This window comes from Nothobranchius furzeri, chromosome 5, assembly GCF_043380555.1.
Source record: "Nothobranchius furzeri strain GRZ-AD chromosome 5, NfurGRZ-RIMD1, whole genome shotgun sequence".
Lineage (NCBI taxonomy): Eukaryota > Metazoa > Chordata > Actinopteri > Cyprinodontiformes > Nothobranchiidae > Nothobranchius > Nothobranchius furzeri.
Window position 1 is genome coordinate 30213865 of NC_091745.1, and position 19859 is coordinate 30233723.

Genomic DNA, 19859 nt, shown 5'->3' on the forward strand with positions numbered 1-19859 from the left:
GAAAGACAGGAGAGATTGACTATTGAGACGTCAGGCGTGATGTTTCAGAACAGAACCGCGGGCTGACCTTTTATCTCTCTTAAAAATGTTTTGGTTTGGTTTTTTCTACAGTAAAGGTTTTTTTGTTTCCAGAAGTGAACGTGAGGACTTGAACAACTGATTCATCCCGGAGCGCTCCCACCCAGCAGCTAGCACTATCCTCAGAGACCCACAAACATAAAACAAACAAAAAAGTTAAAAAAAAAATACTAAGAGAAAAACAAACAAGCAAATGCAATCGATTGTTGTTTTTACAGGTAGCCAACCCTTCTTTTGCTTCATATGTTTAATACATTTACATGTACATCGGTAATAAATATTTGTGCCCTCTCCTTTATACGTTGTGTAGATAGGTCAGCTATAATGTGATGTCTTTGTTTTCTGTACCCCACCCAAACCCGTGGTGATTCTTCTGATCTGTGATTAAATTATTTCTTCCTAGTTGATTGGTTTTCTGTCTTGCATTTGTGTTTCAAGTTTTTGTGTTTGTCATTGCTGTTCCTTTTCTCTGCTGGCTGTCGGTTGGTCGGCGTCGGTTGTCATGGCAGCAGATAGGGGGACGTCTTTAGAAGCCCAGCGTGCCACCGATGGTCGATGCCAGGACCACGCCGAGGATGATGCAGCAGATGATGATCATAATCTTCTTCTGCAGGGCAACAGAAATGAGAAATGTTTGAAACAACATCTAAATAACAGGTTACAGAAGAATCTTTGAAGAGTCCCAACGTTAACTCTGTAATAATGAGCTGAGACAAAATGTTTAGATCTGATGCGTAAACGGTATCCACTATCAACTAAAATGTTAAAGCTGATGATAGTGGCTCATTACAGTCACCGTGGTAACACCACCAAGGCAACCACTAACAGCTCATTGTGGTCACCATGGAAACCATCCACCTGTCTAACTCCCTGATTTTCTACTGGGTTTTACAGAGGAGATATGATGAGTGAAAACGGTTCCTTTATTAACATTATTTAGTACATTATTAAGCATTAATAAACAAAGGGTGCCCTAATTAATTTTTCCAGTATTGTTAACTGTTAAGTGTCCATTAAGTTAGGACAAAGGGATGGGGTTGTGTGTGTATCTGCTTAGTAATGCATGACACAATATGGTTAAGCAGTTAATACTTTATTAAATAGTTTATTAATGCTTAATAATGCACTTAGTATTACGTATTAGTATTATTTAGTATTATTAAACACCCTTCACCTTCCTGTTTGACAGAGAATAGAGAGAGATCAGTTATCAATGGAGTCTAGGAAGGTTTGGGTGTTCCCTCTCTGGGCTCAGAGGGGATTTGAGTCCTACAGCAGAGATAGACAGAGCAGGTGGGAGAAGACTAAAATACCAAAAGATTAATGTATGATTCGTATTTGTACTCAAAATTTTGTCTTGGTAAAACAAAAAAACGTTGGTTTATAAGAGATTTGAAGATTTTAGACAGATGAAAACTAGAGTGACATCATCAACTCTGTCCTTGACAACAGGTCTCACCTTGCGGGCCTGGCTCTGGTATTTTACGGCCTTCTTGGTGTCGGAGACGGCTCGCTCCACATAGTCCACAGAGTGCTCTACGTTGTACTCAATTCTGTCAATCATCTCACCCTAAGGCACACAACAGCATTAATCCTCCACTACAAACAGACCTCAACATTTCTTGTGACCCCGCCCCACTCCCACGAGGTCATGTGACCCACCTGGCTCTCCACCAGCATGGCCATGTCCACGAACATGTCATGGAGCTCACGGATGCTGTTTTCCAGCTTGATGATCTCGGTGTGCCGGGTCTCGATCTCGTTCAGAGCCTGTTTGGTCATCTGAGAATCCATTTTGATCTGAAGGGAGACGTTTGAAGAAAAACTCTTTAAAAAAATCCACCTCATGAGAAGTGAAACAAAAGTTCAAGTACAATATGTTTCATCTTTTTAACAGTATTTATAGACCCCAACAGAGGTTCATCGTGTCAGATTTTTCAAAATAAAATTATATTTTTCTTTTTCAAATGCACAAAAATAAAAACTCAGAAAAAGAAATTAGAAATCAAACATTTGATCATAGTTTGTCCTCTCTGTTGCATTGTAGACTGGGCCAGAAAAAGACTAGACTGACTTACCTGCTCAGGTACTACTGTACATGCAAGTAACCTGAGCCCCTCTCATTGGTCTGCTCACTGGGGCATCCCATATTGGCTGATGAATCAGAGGAGCTTAGTTTTCATTTACTGCTCAGTGTTTTGTCACATACCACTGTTTTCTGTATGTGGAAAAGCTTTTAATTTGAAGGAGAAGGCAACAATCTGAGGGTACTCCTTCAAAATAAAAGCACCCCACCCCCTTCTCCCTGTAATGTGACAAAGGCCGTATTCACTACATGTTTCAGCACACCTTGAGCACCATTCTGAACGCTGCACCAGACTATGGTCAGAATGCAGAATGGAGCCTGTAACCCATAGCAACAGATGGGCTCAGGTGAGCTGCTTACATCATCAGTGAAGATGGCCAGTTTGCCACTCTCCAACATGTCTTCCAGCTCCTCGTTGGTGGTGGTTCTTCCAGCTACAGACAGAACACACAGAAACAGAAAATTCACTTAGAGATGGGAACACCTTCGGGTCAAGTGACCACAGCAGGACATGTTCTCTTCTGATGGTTACATGTCTGTTACTCTGTTAATTAATTTCTTTTACATGTGATAGTAAAAAGACAGACCAAACATCATTTCAGTTTCCTAGTTTAGAAGTCTTGTGTAATAGGTTGTGGTGGCTTTTGTACTGCTGTTATTGTTCTTTTATGTACTCACTGATCTCCAGCTGTCTCTGGATGCGGTCCTTGCAGCGGTCGCGGTACTTGGACTGCGTGGTGTTGTACTCAGTCATCACCTCCACAAACTTACGTGACAGCGTTGAGTGCTGCAAGAAGAAAGATGTGTGTGTGTTCACTGTGTGTGTGTAAACTGGTTTAACTGGGAACCAATACCACACCACCATGAATCATATCTAGTTATCATGTTGAAATGAGGCTATAGCAATTCATATTCATTATTTAGTATTAACCAAATAATTTCTTATTTAGTCTCTCTCTCTCTCTCTCTCTCTCTCTCTCTCTCTCTCTCTCTCTCTCTCTCTCTCTCTCTGTGTGTGTGTGTTAGTGTGTGTGTGTAGAGGTGTTATTTCTGCACACATCTCTGTGGTTGTGCAAGCTGCTGCAGCTCTTCTTCTGTCCATCAAGTGGCAGCAGTAAGCGCACAGCTGAAATAAGCTACAGCCAATCACAGAGCAGGACACTGCAGTGTGAATGCTTTCAACTGCAGATAATTAGCTGATGCTTAGACAAGACAAACAGCAGTAAATAGCCGAAAGAAAAGGTAAAAATGTTCAGATGCAAAATCCTGTTATTGATCCAGGAAGGGTCAACAGGCATCACACCAGAACTGTTTCTGAATTTAACTCAAATGAAAATTTAAACACAAACGATCCGATTAGCTTCAGTGTCTGATTAGTTGACTTGAAAGGTTTGTAAAGATGCTCAGTTTGTCCTTCACCTGGACTTGGCTCACCTGTGTCTTACGGATCCTAAGGTCCGCTGATGATCTGTTAAGACCCTCCTCCTGCTCGATACTCTGTTCGATTGCTGCCAAAACACAAACACGGGAACAGCACTGAGAACTGCTGGTACACTTATTGTGAAAGATCTGTTTCCTGTTGCAGTAAATACAACACATGCCTTTACATAATGAGAGATTTACTCAAAACAAACCTACAGACAATAACAAAAACTGCCTTTATTCTTTAATCAAACTTTAAATAATTTCAACAGTTTATTTCGAGACTTAGCTTCTAATACTTGCTGCAGCAGAAAGAGTAAGTTCAGGTTGTTATCATGAAGACAACCATTATGTTTATACTTTTTTTTAAGTTACATCAAAGAAATATTTTTCAGAGAAAAATGAAGCAACACAGAACTAAATGTTTCTAAAGCGTTTTTCAGTTCCTTAGGATTTAAGCTGACACTGCTCTACCACTTTCCTTTCATATTTAATTCTTTTGTAATTTCTTTTATTGTATTCTAATTCATGTGCTTTTATTTTGAAAGTTCAGTTTGATCTGTTGACTTTAACCTTGGTGCCAATAAACTCACTGAAATAAGCTACACTGAAGAATTTGATTCAAACAGTCAGTAGCCAGTGGCTGTTGGGGTTGTGCCGTGACCGCCCACTTCAAAAGAGAGAAGAATCTCAGTTTCAGATCCACATGTTGCATGGCACAAAGTAACGACTAACTCAAAAGTGGAAATCTACAGTTGTAGGAGTGAAAGAACAAGTCATCATTAAAGGACTGAGAATATGACTCACCTTTATTAAGACCAATAGAGTAAAATAATAATAAATGACCTGTATTTGTAAAGCACCTTCTTAGGGTAACCCCCCAAGGCACTTCACAATGCAACCATTCACATAACACATATTCACATGATGGCGATGATGAGCTACAGTGTAGCCACAGCTGCCCTGGGGTGCACTGACTGAAGCGAAATTGCCAAATACTGGCACCACCGGTCCCTCTGACCATCACCAACAGGCAAGGCGGGTTAGGTGTCTTGCCCAAGGACACAACAACAGCATTCTCTGTTGGGAGCCTGGATCACACCTACAATCTTCCAATGACTGGACGACCTGCTATACCTCCTGAGCTACTGCTGCCCTAAAAGAAGGGTGTTCTCATATGATACAGGACAGAAAATTATGTGAACAGAGTTACGAGTACAGATATGAAAAGGGTGGGACCTGACAATGTCAAACCCTCATTAGGACAACCAGAAGATTCACTAGTAAGATCAACAGCAGGAATCCTGTCGGGCCAGAAGTAGACACCAGCAGCACCACAAGAATGATTACTAGAAAGATCACCTGTTAGACCACCAATGTGAGCACAAGCAGTGGCACCCGTAGGACCATCAGCACCAGTAGAACCAACAGTAGAAGGAGGCCTACACAATGCTACAACACCTCCTTTGGAGTTATGACCAGGGACGAGTTTCTGAAGGTCTTTCCTTCTTTAGAAAGTAACTGCTGGAGTGGGTGACTATAAAAGGCATACTATGCAACTTTGAAAAAATTATTTTCTTGAGCCAGCATGTGCTAAAATTACCTTTTGAAGGGTTAATTTTTTCATTCATTCATTTCATTTTTCTTTTTATTTCAGGTAATGTTACATTTAAGTAAACAAGGTAAATATAATCATATTATACAAAGGAATAAACATACATGGCCATATTATTCTGCCCGAAAGGGAGTGGGAAGAAGAAAACATATAATCCCACCCCCAAATCCCCATACAGTCAAAAAACAAATAAGAGTTTTGCTATTACTTTGTTTAACTATTTCTTTTTACATTTTTATAGCATGATAGCGTTACCACAGGCAACAGGTAATTTACAATTTACATTTTTACATTATACAATTTTACCGTTGACCACAATTCATATCAACAATGGTAAAAGACAAATACCAACAATTTTAACAGACAATATGGCAACAATTGTAAGGAACCGTAAGCACATGTTTAAGCTTTGAGACAGAGTAAAATGACAGATTAATTTAAAGACCCTCATCTCTACATTTTGACCAGACCTGATGTTTACATAACACACACACACACACACACACACACACACACACACACACACACACACACACACACACACACACACACACACACACACACACACACACACACACACACACACACACACACAAACATTTCCGAGTGGTTTGGGCTCTTGGCAATGAAAAATCTCCAAATCCTCTCAAGGTATAAACTGGCTCTGGAGTTATAGAAAGTCATTGTAGGTTAGATGGTAATAGTTTATTGAATGCTTTATATAGAACTATTAATGTATTATATTTTACGAGATCAGCAAATTTTAGCAGCTTTGACTGTGTAAATAAATTATAGGTATGTTCCAAAAAACCAGCCTTGTGGATGATCCGCACTGCTTTTCTGTAATATGATCAAAGGATGTAATGTGTTCTGGTAAGTATTACCCCACACTTCAACACAATACGTAAGGTATGGGAGTACCAAGGTGCAGTATAAAATACGGAGTGCGTTTCCATCAAGGTATAGTTTTGCTTTGTTTATAATTGAGAGGCTTTTGGAGATTTTTGTCTTTATGTGTCTAACATGGGGTTTCCATGACAATTTACTATCAATTTTTACTCCCAAAAACTAAGTTTCATTTACTATTTCAATTTGGATACCATTAATACTTATTTTCTGTTCAGACATTGTGTTGCAATTTCTAAACATCATTATCTGGATTATCAGCCGCCAACTTAGAACTAACATTTGCTAAATAATTGTTGAACTTATTTACAACATTTCTCATATTATATTCGTCACCGTGTTCATCAATAAAGTGATCAGGATATGTCAACTTAGAAGATCCGTGTTTAAGTAGGTTATTCAAAATGTTCCAAGTTTCCTTCATATTGTTTTTATTTTCACACAGTTTTTTTGATAATATAACCTTTTACTTGTTCTTATGATATCAGTAAATTTATTCTTGTACTTCTTATGTTTTTGCTCGACTTCTGTTGTTTTTACCCTGACAAACAATTTGTAAAGATTATTTTTCTTTTTACAGGCATTAATTATTCCTTTTGAAATCCAGGGGCTATTCTTATGATTTTCCTTTATAAAATATTCTTTCATCGGGCAGTGTTTATTATGTAAGGAAGTGAAGATTTCTAAAAAACTACAATAAGCACTGTCCACATTTGGTGCTCTGTACGTGGGAGTCCCATCTTGGAGTGCTAAACTAGTGTTTAAGGCAAGGATTTTTTCCTCTGTGATTATTCGTTTATAAACTTTTGCTGTAGCATCATTAGTTTTCTTAAAATTACAATCATACAGACTGAACACAGATAAGTGGTCAGTCGTCATCATCGTTGTCTTCCTCCGCTTATCCAGGTCCGGGTCGCGGGGGCAGAATCCCAACTATGGAGCTCCAGACCGTCCTCTCCCAGGCCACCTCCACCAGCTCCTCCGGCAGGACCCCAAGGCGTTCCCGGACCAGATTGGAGATGTAACCTCTCCAACGTGTCCTGGGTCGACCCGGGGGCCTCCTGCAGGCAGGACATGCCCGAAACACCTCCCCAGGGAGGCGTCCAGGAGGCATCCTGACCAGATGCCCAAACCACCTCAACTGACTCCTTTCGATCCGGAGGAGCAGCGGTTCTACTCCGAGTCCCTCCCAAATGTCCAAGCTCCTCGCCCTATCTCTAAGGCTGAGCCCGGCCACCCTACGGAGGAAACTCATTTCGGCCGCTTGTATCCGCAATCTCGTTCTTTCGGTCATTACCCAAAGCTCATGACCATAGGTGAGGATTGGGACGTAGATCGACCGGTAAATCAAGAGCACGGCTTTCTGGCTCAGCTCTCTCTTCACCACGACAGATCGGCTCAGCGTCCGCATCACTGCAGACGCCAAACCAATCCGCCTGTCGATCTCCCGATCCCTCCTACCCTCACTCGTGAACGAGACCCCGAGATACTTAAACTCCTCAACTTGAGGTAGGACCTCTCCCCCGACCCAGAGTTGACAAGCCACCCTTTTCCGGTCAAGAACCATGGTCTCAGATTTGGAGGTGCTGATCCTCATCTCAGCCGCTTCACACTCAGCCGCGAACCTACCCAGCAAGAGCTGAAGGTCAGAGCTGGATGAAGCTAGAAGGACCACATCATCCGCAAAAAGCAGACAAGATTCTCCTGCCACCAAACTCGACACACTCCACACCACAGCTGCGCCTAGAAAGTCTGTCCATAAAGGTAATGGACAGAACCGATGACAAAGGGCAGCCCTGGCGGAGTCCAACTTACAGGTCCGACTTACTACCGGCTATGCGGACCAAACTCATGCTCCTCTGGTAAATGGAATGAATTGCCCTTAACAGAAAGCCACCCACCCCATACTCCTGGAGCGTCCCCCACAGGGTGCCCCTGGGGACACGGTCATAAGCCTTCTCCAAATCCACAAAACACATGTGGATTGCTTGGGCAAACTCCCATGCCCTCTCCATCACCCTTGCAAGGGTATAGAGCTGGTCCACAGTTCCACAGCCAGGACGAAAACCACATTGCTCCTCCTCAATCTGAGATTCAACTATCGATCGGAGCCTCCTCTCCAGTACCTTGGAGTAGACCTTTCCAGGGAGGCTGTGGAGTGTGATCCCCCTATAGTTGGAACACACCCTCAGGTCACCCTTCTTAAAGACGGGGACCACCACCCCGGTCTGCCACTCCACAGGAACTGCCCCCGATGACCACGCAACGTTGCAGAGACGTGTCAACCACGACAGCCCTACAACATCAATAGTCTTGAGATACTCAGGACGAATCTCATCCGTCCCCGGCTCCGCCCCTGTGTAGTTGTTTGACTACCTCAGCAACTTCTGCCCCCGAGATTGGACAGTCCATCCCCTGGTCTCCCGGCTCTGGTTCCTCCTCGAAATGTGCGTAGGTGGGATTGAGGAGCTCCTCAAAGTATTCCTTCCACCGTCCGACTATAGCCCCAGTTGACGTCAGCATCTCCCCATCCCCACTGTAAACAGTGTGAGTGAGTTGCTGCCTTCCTCTCCTGAGACGCCGGACAGTTTGCCAGAACCTCTTTGGAGCCGATCGATAGTCTTTGTCCATGGCCTCACCAAACTCCTCCCATGCCCGAGATTTTGCCTCGGCAACTGCCACTGCTGCACCCCGCTTGGCTATCCGGTACCTGTCTGCTGCCTCCAGAGACGCACAGACCAGCCACGCCCTGTAGGCCTCCTTCTTCAGCCTAACGGCTCCCCGAACCTCTGGTGTCCACTAGCGGGTACGGGGGTTGCCACCACGACTGGCACCGACCACCTTGCGACCACAGCTAGCAACTCCATACTTGTAGTCTGTGTTCTTGGTGTGTTTGGCATTTGATGATGAGCTGGCCAGTTGGTGTGAGCTGTGAAATGTCCCTCAGACCCCACCGCCCTCTGTGGCCAGAATATTGCACTTGCAACTTTAGAGCACCAGTCCAGTCCCTGTTGTACTTAGTAAAGTGGAGCTGACATGCCTGGTGCTGGAGTCTGCTTCCAGCACATTTGCTGCTTGTTTTAAATCATGAATACAGTTGAGTTGTTTGATTTAGTGATGAACGGCTTCTGTAGAAACTAATGAAGGCTAGTGAGACATTTCAGCAGTTAAATGAAAGTAACTGTGTATTTTCCCTGGCGATAGGAGGCAGAACATACCTAAATTAATGTATGCAAGCTATATTTTTGTGTTGGAGTAAGACCTTAGGGTAAAAAAATCCTTAGAAGCGCAACCTCTAGCAAAACGACAGCACACCAGACTCCCTTTCATCACTGGCAACGACTGATGAGGTAAATGTGTAAAACAACAACGTTTATGAATGGTGAAAGCTTTGTAACTGTTTGTTACAAATCAGTAAATGTGTTTTGTCCTCACAGGCTCCCGTAGAAGGAAACACGGTGTCTAATATGGTGTAGCCCAGAGACTTGGACCCTATCCCATGTATTTTAGACCCAATATTTACGGTTATTTTTCAATATTTTTCAACAACTGGGCATCATTTAATTTATTTTAAACAACATTTTGATGGATATTTCTAGAGAAAAAGGTAAAAACTACACATTGTCTCTTTAAGGTGTTAAAAAGACGAATGCACAGCAAGGAGATAAGTTACACTTTGCTTTCACTAACAAAACACCAGGGAATACTAAAAGCAAGCCAAAACGGCTTAGTATCCATTTAAGGTAGGGTCAACCCACAGGACCATGATCACTTCCTGTTAAATTCCAAAAACAGGACTTCATCCTTCAATTTGCTCCTCAACCAATACTGTGGAACTGGTTTGGTCAGTTCTATTATCATACAGTAAGTCTGTTATCATTAGACCCATTCCGGGTTTCTGAACATCTGGGTCATTTTACCAAACCTGCACAGAATGCACATGTCTCCATTTTACAAGGTGGCCTGACAAAACTATTTTCTGAGCCAATTCACAGACCAACCAAGTACCTACATTGGAGTATGTACTCAGAAATGGACCGGTAGAAACGCTGGATGGGACTTGTAGTTAACTCTTGATGATTGGTTGCAAATCAGGAAATGATCTTGAAAGATGACACACACACAAAAAAAAAACCCGGCATTTGTAAAGTTAGAAGTGTATTGACTGCTTTAAAATAGCTGTTTCTAAACTCCCAGTGCCAAAAAATGCAACAGGAAGAGGTCCTCTGACTGGAACTATTTAAAAGTCTTAAATACTTCTTTTTTTTTGTTAGATCCAGTGAAGGAATAACACTCCTACGCCAACACATGTAAACCTACTGTACATGTGTACATGCACTCAAACCTGAATAAGAAGTGAAGATGATTATGTATTTGGCAGATGCTTTTATCCAAAGTGACAGAGGTGATGCAGCAAGGTAGGTATAGTATCTTGCCCCAGGACACAACAGCAGAATGACTAGGAATGAGCTGGGATCAAACCAGCAACCCTCAGATTACTGGACAATCCTCTTTACCTTTTTACCTCTTGAGCCACTGCCACCCCATAATATTATGGTATTCTGTTTAGATATCGGTAGGGGGTGCTGAAAACATGACAGCAAAGGCGAGGTCACATGAGTTCAGACAGACACGTCTTCATTTTAATTAATTATAATGACTTCATCAGCTGAGACAATGTGTGTGTGTGCGTGCGTGTGTGTGTGTGTATTTGTGCGTGTGTGCGTGCCTGAATGAGAGAAATAAACTGCTGCAACTCCGTCATGGTCATGTGATCTTGATGTCGATTGTCTTCAGCATGTAATCAAAGTGAGAATTTAAATATAGGAATTTTTCCATTGGTTGTGTTTTCTTGTTTAACATTTCGAGGACATTGGGTGTTCTGTCATTGTGAGGACCTTTTCCTGTAGATGTCCACAAATTGTTAGGTATTTGCAGGAAGATTTGGTTTGCAGACATTAAAGAGCAAGGGGCAGGTCAAAGTCGTGTCCTCTTTGATTTTTCAAATTAAATCATTTGTACACGCTTCCTAGCTCATGGCCTGGCCGCATGCCGTTGGATCCACGATGAATCAGCAGTATCACACAGCACTGATGGTGGGAGTGTGCGGTATTTCTGTGTGTTTTGTATATGTGTGTGACAGTGAGATGAAAACTGGGTGAGTAAGCAACAGATTGTGTGTCCTCATGTGTCTGTTGGAGGACATGTTTAGCATCTTTAGCAAAAAAAAAAAAAAAGAAGACACGTTTAAATTTTTTCTTATGTAAAAAACTGTTCCAGCATTATATGATCTCTGCTTAACATATTCAGAGTTCCTAATAACAAATAATATAACAAAGTAAAGTGTTAAAAAAGAAGTATAAAAACAAATCAGTAAAAACAGAAAAATCAAGAAATGCTAAATAAGTGAAATTGAAGTGAAGACATACTTTCTGGTTTCTCACTGAAAAGGCACACAAGACTGTGTGTGGAAGGTGATGTGCACATTTAGGACCTCGCCTAACTGTTGACATTAATCCGACCATTTCATGTCAGTTTTTATGAGCTATACATCTAAAACTAGAATCTAACGTTTCAGTAAAAATAAGGTTTAAAGGATAACCAAATGTTGCTGAAAAATCTGTATGTGTAAAATAGATCATTGATTATGAAGTGAAGTCGGGCTCGTTCCCAGTGAGAGTTGGACTCCGCCAAGGCTGCCCTTTGACACCGATTCTGTTCATAACCTTTATGGACAGGATTTCTAGGCGCAGCCAAGGTGTGGAGGGCATCCGTTTTTGTGGCCTGAGGATCAGGTCTCTGCTTCTTGCAGATAATGTGGTCCTGTTGGCTTCATCAGAACGTGATCTTCAGCTTTCGCTGGAGCGGTTTGCAGCCGAGTGTGAAGCAGCTGGGATGAGAATCAGCTCCTCTAAATCTGAGACCATGGTCTTGATTCGGAAAAGGGTAGAATGCCTTCTCCGGGCCAGAGATGAGGTCCTGCCCCAAGTGGAGGAGTTTAAGTATCTCGGGGTCTTGTTCACGTCGTCGTCGTCGTCTTTCTCCGCTTATCCGGGTCCGGGTCATGGGGGCAGCATTCCAGCTAGGGAGCTCCAGACCGTCCTCTCCCCAGCCACCTCCACCAGCTCCTCCGGCAGGACCCCAAGGCGTTCCCGGACCAGATTGGAGATGTAACCTCTCCAACGTGTCCTGGGTCAACCCGGGGGCCTCCTGCTGGCCGGATATGCCCGAAACACCTCCCCAGGGAGGCGTCCAGGAGGCATCCTGACCAGATGACCAAACCACCTCAACTGACTCCTTTCGATCTGAAGGAGCAGCGGTTCTACTCCGAGTCCCTCCCGAATGTCTGAGCTCCTCACCCTATCTCTAAGGCTGAGCCTGGCCACCCTACGGAGGAAACTCATTTCGTCCGCTTGTATCCGCGATCTCGTTCTTTCAGTCATTACCCAAAGCTCATGACCATAGGTGAGGATTGGGACGTAGATCGACCGGTAAATCGAGAGCCTGGCTTTCTGGCTCAGCTCCCTCTTCACCACGACAGATCGGCTGGTCCGCATTACTGCAGACGCTGAACCAATCCGCCTGTCAATCTCCCGATCCCTCCTACCCTCACTCGTGAACAAGACCCCGAGATACTTAAACTCCTCCACTTCGGGTAGGACCTTTCTCTCGACCCGGAGTTGGCAAGCCACCCTTTTCCAGTCGAGAACAATGGTCTCAGATTTGGAGGTGCGGATTATCCCAGCCGCTTCACACTCGGCCGTGAACCTACCCATTCAACAAATACTCATATTAATACCCACACGGAGTAGATAGCTGCTTCTCTAATTCTTGCCACTTTTTACATTAATAATTTTATCATGAGTGTTTTATTAGTTCTTATATTTGCTTATCTCTTAATTTATTTTTTTTCTATCTTACCTTCTGCACCAAAATACCGCAGCAATTTCCTAATGTTGTGACTTGGCACACATATGGCAATAAAAACTTCTGATTCTTCTTCTTCTGATTCTACCCAGCAAGAGCTGAAGGTCAGAGCTGGATGAAGCTAGGAGGACCACATCATCCGCAAAAAGCAGAGACGAGATTCTCCTGCCACCAAACTCGACACACTCCACACCACGGCTGTACCTAGAAAGTCTGTCCATGAAGGTAATGAACAGAACCGGTGACAAAGGGCAGCCCTGGCGGAGTCCAACCCTCACCGGGAACAGGTCCGACTTACTCCCTGCTATGCGGACCAAACTCATGCTCCTCTGGTAAAGGGACTGAATGGCCCTTAGCAGAAAGCCGCCCACCCCATACTCCTGGAGCGTCCCCCACAGGGTGCCCCTGGGGACACGGTCATAAGCCTTCTCCAAATCCACAAAACACATGTGGATTGGTTGGGCAAACTCCCATGCCCCCTCCATCACCCTTGCAAGGGTATAGAGCTGGTCCACAGTTCCACGGCCAGGACGAAAACCACATTGCTCCTCCTCAATCTGAGATTCAACTATCGATCGGAGCCTCCTCTCCAGTACCTTGGAGTAGACCTTTCCAGGGAGGCTGAGGAGTGATGGGGACCACCACCCCAGTGTGCCACTCCACAGGAACTGCCCCCGATGACCACGCAATGTTGCATAGACGTGTCAACCATGACAGCCCTACAACATCCATAGCCTTGAGATACCCAGGATGAACCTCATCTGCCCCCGGGGCTCCGTCGCTGTGTAGTTGTTTGACTACCTCAGCAACTTCTGCCCCCGAGATTGGGCAGTCCATCCCCAGGTCTCCCAGCTCTGGTTCCTCCTCAGAATGTGCATAGGTGGGATTGAGGAGCTCCTCAAAGTATTCCTTCCACCGTCCGACTATAGCCCCATTTGACGTCAGCATCTCCCCATCCCCACTGTAAACTGTGTGAGTGAGTTGCTGCCTTACTCTCCTGAGGCGCCGGACAGTTTGCCAGAACCTCTTTGGAGCCGATTGATAGTCTTTCTCCATGGCCTCACCAAACTCTTCTCATGCCCGAGATTTAGCCTCGGCAACTGCCACTACTGCATCCCGCTTGGCTATCCGGTACCTGTCTGCTGCCTCCGGAGACCACCACGGTTGCCACCATGACTGGCACCGGCCACCTTGCGACCACAGCTAGCAACAGCCGCCTCAACAATCGCAGAGTGGAACAAGGCCCACCTGGAGTCAATGTCCCCCACTGCTCTCGGGACGCGGTCAAAGCTCTGCCGGAGGTGGGAGTTGAAGACCGTCTTGACAGGTTCTTCTGCCAGGCGTTCCCAGCAGACCCTCACTATGCTTTTGGGTCTGCCAGGTCTACGCGGCATCTTCCCCTGTCATCTGATCCAACTCACCACCAGGTGGTGATCAGTTGACAGCTCCACTCCTCTCTTCACTCGGGTGTCCAAAACATATGGTCGCAGGTCAGAAGATACGACTACAAAGTCTATCATTGACCTGCGACCTAGGCTTCCCTGGTACCAAGTGTACCGATGGGCATCCTTATGTTCGAACATGGTGTTCGTTATGGCCAAACTGCGGCTTGCACAGAAGTCCAATAACAAAACACCACTCGAGTTCAGATCAGTCAGGCCATTCCTCCCAATCACACCCCTCCAGGTCATGCTGTCATTGCCCACGTGAGCATTGAAGTCCCCCAGCAGGACAATGGATTCCCCTGATGGAGCACTATCTAGTGCTCGTCCCAGGGACTCCAAAAAGGGTGGGTACTCTTAACTGATATTTGGCCCATAAGCACAAACAACAGTCAGGACCCGTTCCCCGACCTGAAGGCGCAGAGAAGCTACCCTCTCGTCCCCCTGGGTAAACCCCAACACACAGTCAGAGAGTCTTGGGGCTAACATAAAGCCAGCCCCAGCCCTCCGCCCCTCACCCGGAGTAACTCCGGCAAAGGAAAGTGTCCAACCCCTCTCAAGGACTTGGGTTCCAGAGCCAATGCTATGTGTCGAGGTGAGTCCGACTATATCTAGCCGGTACCGCTCAACCTCTGCCACAAGCTCCTGCTCCTTCCCCGCCAGAGAGGTGACGTTCCATGTCCCAAAAACCAGTTTCCTTGTGCGGGGATTGGACCGCCAAGGCTTCCGCCTTGGTCTGCCACCCGATCCACACTGCACCGTATCCTTCGTGTTCCTCCTGCGGGTGGTGGGTCCACAGTTGGATGAGCCCAAGTATCCGGTTCAGGCTGGGCCCAGCCGGCCTCCATGGGCAAAAGCCCAGCCACCAGGCGCTCACTCACGGGCAGGGCCGGCCCGTCCTATAGGCATTATAGGCAAGTGCTAGGGGCGCCAGCCAGCCAGGGGGCGCTCTGGCGCCACAAAATAAATAAATAAGGTTACGTAACGTTTGTAAAGCAAGTTGATATTATTGTGTCTTAATATTAAAATATAAAGCCCACAACATAATACCTTCTTAGCAAAGTTTATTAAGTAGCACAGTGTGCATTTAAAAATGATTAATGATACGTCACTATGTGGCGCCGCGTGTCGCGCCCACTTCGCCCCCCTCCCCGTCTTTACCTGCTAGCTACGAGAACGGTTGTTTTGATGAGTCAGCTAGTTCATCATGTCTAAACGGCCTAAGTTATCTGGAGCCCAGGGGAGGAAAAAAAGAAAAGAAGAGGAGGAAAAATGCTACAAAGACAGAGGTAAGGTGTAAAATATTGAAATTAAATGATGATTTCATGACGTTATTAGTTAGCACTCTGGGGGTGCTTTAGGACAAACGAAGCTATTTTCTTAATATTGTAACGTTTGTGCAGCTCTAAAGCATGAGACACAAATATATTAGCTCTTAACAATGGTTTATTAAAGTTGTTAAACAGCTGGTATAAGCTGCATATCTGGCTGCAGACTGTAAACATTCAGTCAAACAAACAACGCGTCGATAACAGAGCAGCAGCAACACATTACAGCAACCTAGCTAGGATTATTTTAGTGCTTTGGAATATTTTCTGATGTTTTGTGTTCTGAGAATTCAGTGTTTCATAATAACGCCTAAATGTTATATGATGGTCTTTGGTAACTGTCTGATAGTTTATTCACAATTCTGTCTGTTTTATATTTTTTATGAGTGATTTTTTAAACCTCATAGTAGAAAATTATTTGTATTATGCAAAAATTCTCATTGATGGTTTTCTTCTTTAAATTACTGCAACAGATTATTGTTGCAAAAGAGTTATAGTATGTCAATGTCCGAGTTCAATGGAAAACCCACTGTTAAACAGATACAGATCAGCAGCACGTGAGAACATTGTCCTACATGGTTCAAAAATGTCTTGCATGAGACTCATCTATGTCTGCTGCCAGTTTAGCTCAAATGTTTTCATGAACACTGCATTGTGCATACATTTCTGTATTATTATTATTTTTCCAGAAATGTATTTTATTCTTGAAATCATGTATTGATATTTAGCTTGGTGTCATATACTCCTCTTCTGTCTTCAGATGCGCTGCTGAAGTTTCTATGTCCAACCCCTGCAAATCCTCCTGTCGCCTCCACCTCAGCCGAACAATTAAGCAGTGATGTAGCTGCAGCATCATGTACTCCTCCTGTTGGCTCCACCTCAGCAGCACACCTTAGCAGTGATGCAGCAACATCAAGCACATCTTCTGCTTCTCCAATAGACCATGCTGATTCTCCTCTAATAGATAAGGTATGCACAGAGTTGGTTCACAGAGGTCCATTTCAAATTGAAAATAGCTTCACATTCCCTAAACAAAAAGATGGACAAAGGTGTCAACATGACTTTTTTAACAGACTCTTAGTCAATGGAGAAAAAGTCAGAAGAAGTTGGCTTATGTATTCTATAAAAGACGATAGCTTGCACTGCTTCTGCTGTAAAATCTTTTCTAAAAGAGAGTAGAAACTGACTAGGGAAGGACTAAAGGCTTTGAGAATCTCTGCCACCCGTCCTGTTACAGTGGCTGCAGCTGAAAGAAGCTTCTCTAAGCTCAAAATGATTAAAACTTATTTGAGATCTACTATGATGCAAGAACGTCTCAGTGGACTTGCATAAGCATAAATGTGGTCTCAAATCAGTTGTCATTTGAGGATGTTATTAGTGACTTTGCTGCAAAAAACCCATGAGAGTAAATCTGTATCAGGTTATGTTAGGTTCAGGACATGTGGTGTAATGTCATTGATAACACAGTACCAAAAAACACGACTAGAGGACATTGTTAATCATCTTTTGGGTGAATTTTTATTGAAATCCTAACTTGTTTTGTTTTGTAATTCTTTCTGGATACTGGTTTCTTTAATGCTTTATTATGTGTTGTTCCTTATTTTTTTGGCATTTATAGTTTTTTACTTTTATTTTTGTAATATTGAAATCTTCCTTATTTTTATGGTATTTATAATTTTTCACTTTTAATTTTGTAATATTTAAATCTAATGCTTTTAGTTTAGTTCATTTTATTTTATATATTCAGTTCAAAATGTTTACATTTCTACGTATTCTGAATGTGCAAATGGCTTTTTTTTTAAATAAAAAGAACATCTAAGACAAAGCTATGTGGTTTCTTGTGAGTATGTACAGTCGCAGTGGAATTTACTGCAGTATAAGGGGGCGCCACCTATAATCTTGCCTAGGGCTCCAATTTTGTTTGGGCCGGGCCTGCTCACGGTTCCAACCCCAGGCCTGGCTCCAGGGTGGGACCCCGGTAACCCTCCAGGCCGGGTATTCTGACTCTTTGATTGTAAATCCATGAAAGATCCTCTGAACCGTTCTTTGTCTCACCCTTCACCTAAGACCAATTTGTCATGGGAGACCCTACCAGGGGCACAAAGTGCCCCAGACAACCTAGCTCCTAGGATCATTAGGGCACTCAAACTCCTCCACCATGATAAGGTGACGGTTCAAGGAGGAGCTTGTTCACGAGTGAGGGAAAACTGGAGCGTGAGATTGATGGGCGGATTGGTGCTGCATCTGCAGTGATGCGGGTGTTTTACCAGTCTGTTGTGGTGAAGAGAGAGCTGACTCAGAAGGCGAAGCTCTCGATTTACTGGTCCATCTACGTTCCTACCCTCACCTATGGTCATGAGCTTTAGGTAGTGACCATCGACATATACATATATGGACAATGGGTTTCCATAGACTCCAATAACACATTTTTGAAGATAAATGAGAGGTGGCCACCACCGCCATTTTGACCATGTCACAGGTTCGGTCAAGCCCAGACAATTCCACAAAAGGGAAGAGAGGTGGAGCTGATGGTGGGGCTGTAAAGCTGGGATCAACTGACGACACCTGGTCGAACTAGCTACAAGCTAACCTGAAGCTAACCCAAAGCTAATGCGGAGGTGGGAGCTAAGCTAACGGAGGTAGCAACCTAGCTACAATTGGAGTTAACTGTGCACAACACCAGAGCTTCTGAGTCAGAGATACACCGGGCTGACCGCTGGGTAAAACCGGGTGGAACACAGAGATCTCCGAGAGCTCCACAAGCCGGCAGCCGCACAGCAGACAAGCGCCGCTGCGATCTGAGATGCGCAGAGCTGCCGCTGGGGAGAACCGGGTGGAAAGGTTTCCATCCCAGAGCTCCACAAGCCGGCAGCCCGCGCAGCAGACAGAAGCCGCGATCAGACAGAGATGCGCCGAGCTGCGGGGAGGGGAGAACCGGGTGGAAAACAGAGGTCTCCTGGGGCAGCAGTAGCTCAGGTGGTAGAGCGGGTTGCCTCATGATCGGAGGGTCATGGGTTCAATTCCAGCTCCCACCAGGGGTACCCCGCTGTTGTGTCCTTGGGCAAGACACTTCACCCAACTTGCCTGTGTTAGTGGTGGGCAGAGGGGCCGACGGCGCCAAATGGCAGCCTCGCCTCTGTCAGACCTCCCCAGGGTGGCTGTGGCTACAAGTAGCTTACCATCACTAGCAGTGTGTGAATGTGAGAGTGTGTGAAAGCGTCTTTGGGTGTCTAGAAAAAGCGCTATATAAGTTCAATGCATTACTATTATTATTATTATTTCAACCCATTTTCTAAAGTGCAGCATTATGTTAAATGCACTGGGTTTTACCCTATTACATTTACATTTCATGGTTAAACAGTACATGTTAAAATCTAAGCTCAGCTCGGCAGTGACCTAAAATACATAAATATAATTTTACTTACCGAAAAAATGGAGACTCCTTGGACGCTCTATTAGTGCAATTAATGCCACATCAAGTCATTTTGTCCAACAATTGCACAAAAAATATCCAAAAAAGAACACACAAACACAGAGACTCAAAATGCCGGAGCAGTTTCCAGGCCAGACCGAGGCTCTACTGAGGCCTTTCACGGAGCTAGCTCTGTGGTCACGTGGGTCTGATGCTCATTAATTATACAGAATTTTAGGCTTTTAATACACTTAAACAGAAGAGTGAGAAAAAATTCACCCCCCTCAGAGTTGTCATGAGTGTAAACTAGATCATTTAAACCAAAAATATGTTTTGGTACCAGGTTGTAAACATGTTTATTTCTGCTGTGAAATTGGTATTTTTAACATGGGAGTCAATGAGGATTTGCTCGCTTCTGACACCAGCCCCCAGTGGATGAGGGTGGAACTGCAATTTTTGGTACTTCCGCATTCGCCTCAATTTTTCACCCGCATTGTGGGGGCTTTGGGTAGTGACCGAAAGAACGAGATCGCGAATACAAGCGGCCGAAATGAGTTTTCTCCGAAGAGTGGCTGGGCTCACCCTTAGAGATAGGGCGAGAAGCTCGGTCATCCGGGAGGGGCTCGGAGTAGACCCGCTGCTC

General features: G+C 44.4%; 1 protein-coding gene across 1 annotated transcript in view; it reads right to left on the reverse strand.

The window, feature by feature from the left end:
* Positions 1–467: 467 nt before the first annotated feature.
* The window catches only part of stx1b (syntaxin 1B), a 76170-nt gene continuing 56778 nt past the window's right edge, over positions 468–19859 (reverse strand). Inside the window, exons 5-10 of the mRNA XM_070551552.1 lie at positions 3599–3672; positions 2843–2951; positions 2525–2598; positions 1741–1878; positions 1538–1648; positions 468–685 (exon numbers count right to left, since the gene is read on the reverse strand). Of these exons, the coding sequence (XP_070407653.1) occupies positions 605–685; positions 1538–1648; positions 1741–1878; positions 2525–2598; positions 2843–2951; positions 3599–3672 (587 nt within the window). The 3' untranslated portion in view covers positions 468–604. The remainder of the gene's footprint in view (positions 686–1537; positions 1649–1740; positions 1879–2524; positions 2599–2842; positions 2952–3598; positions 3673–19859) is intronic.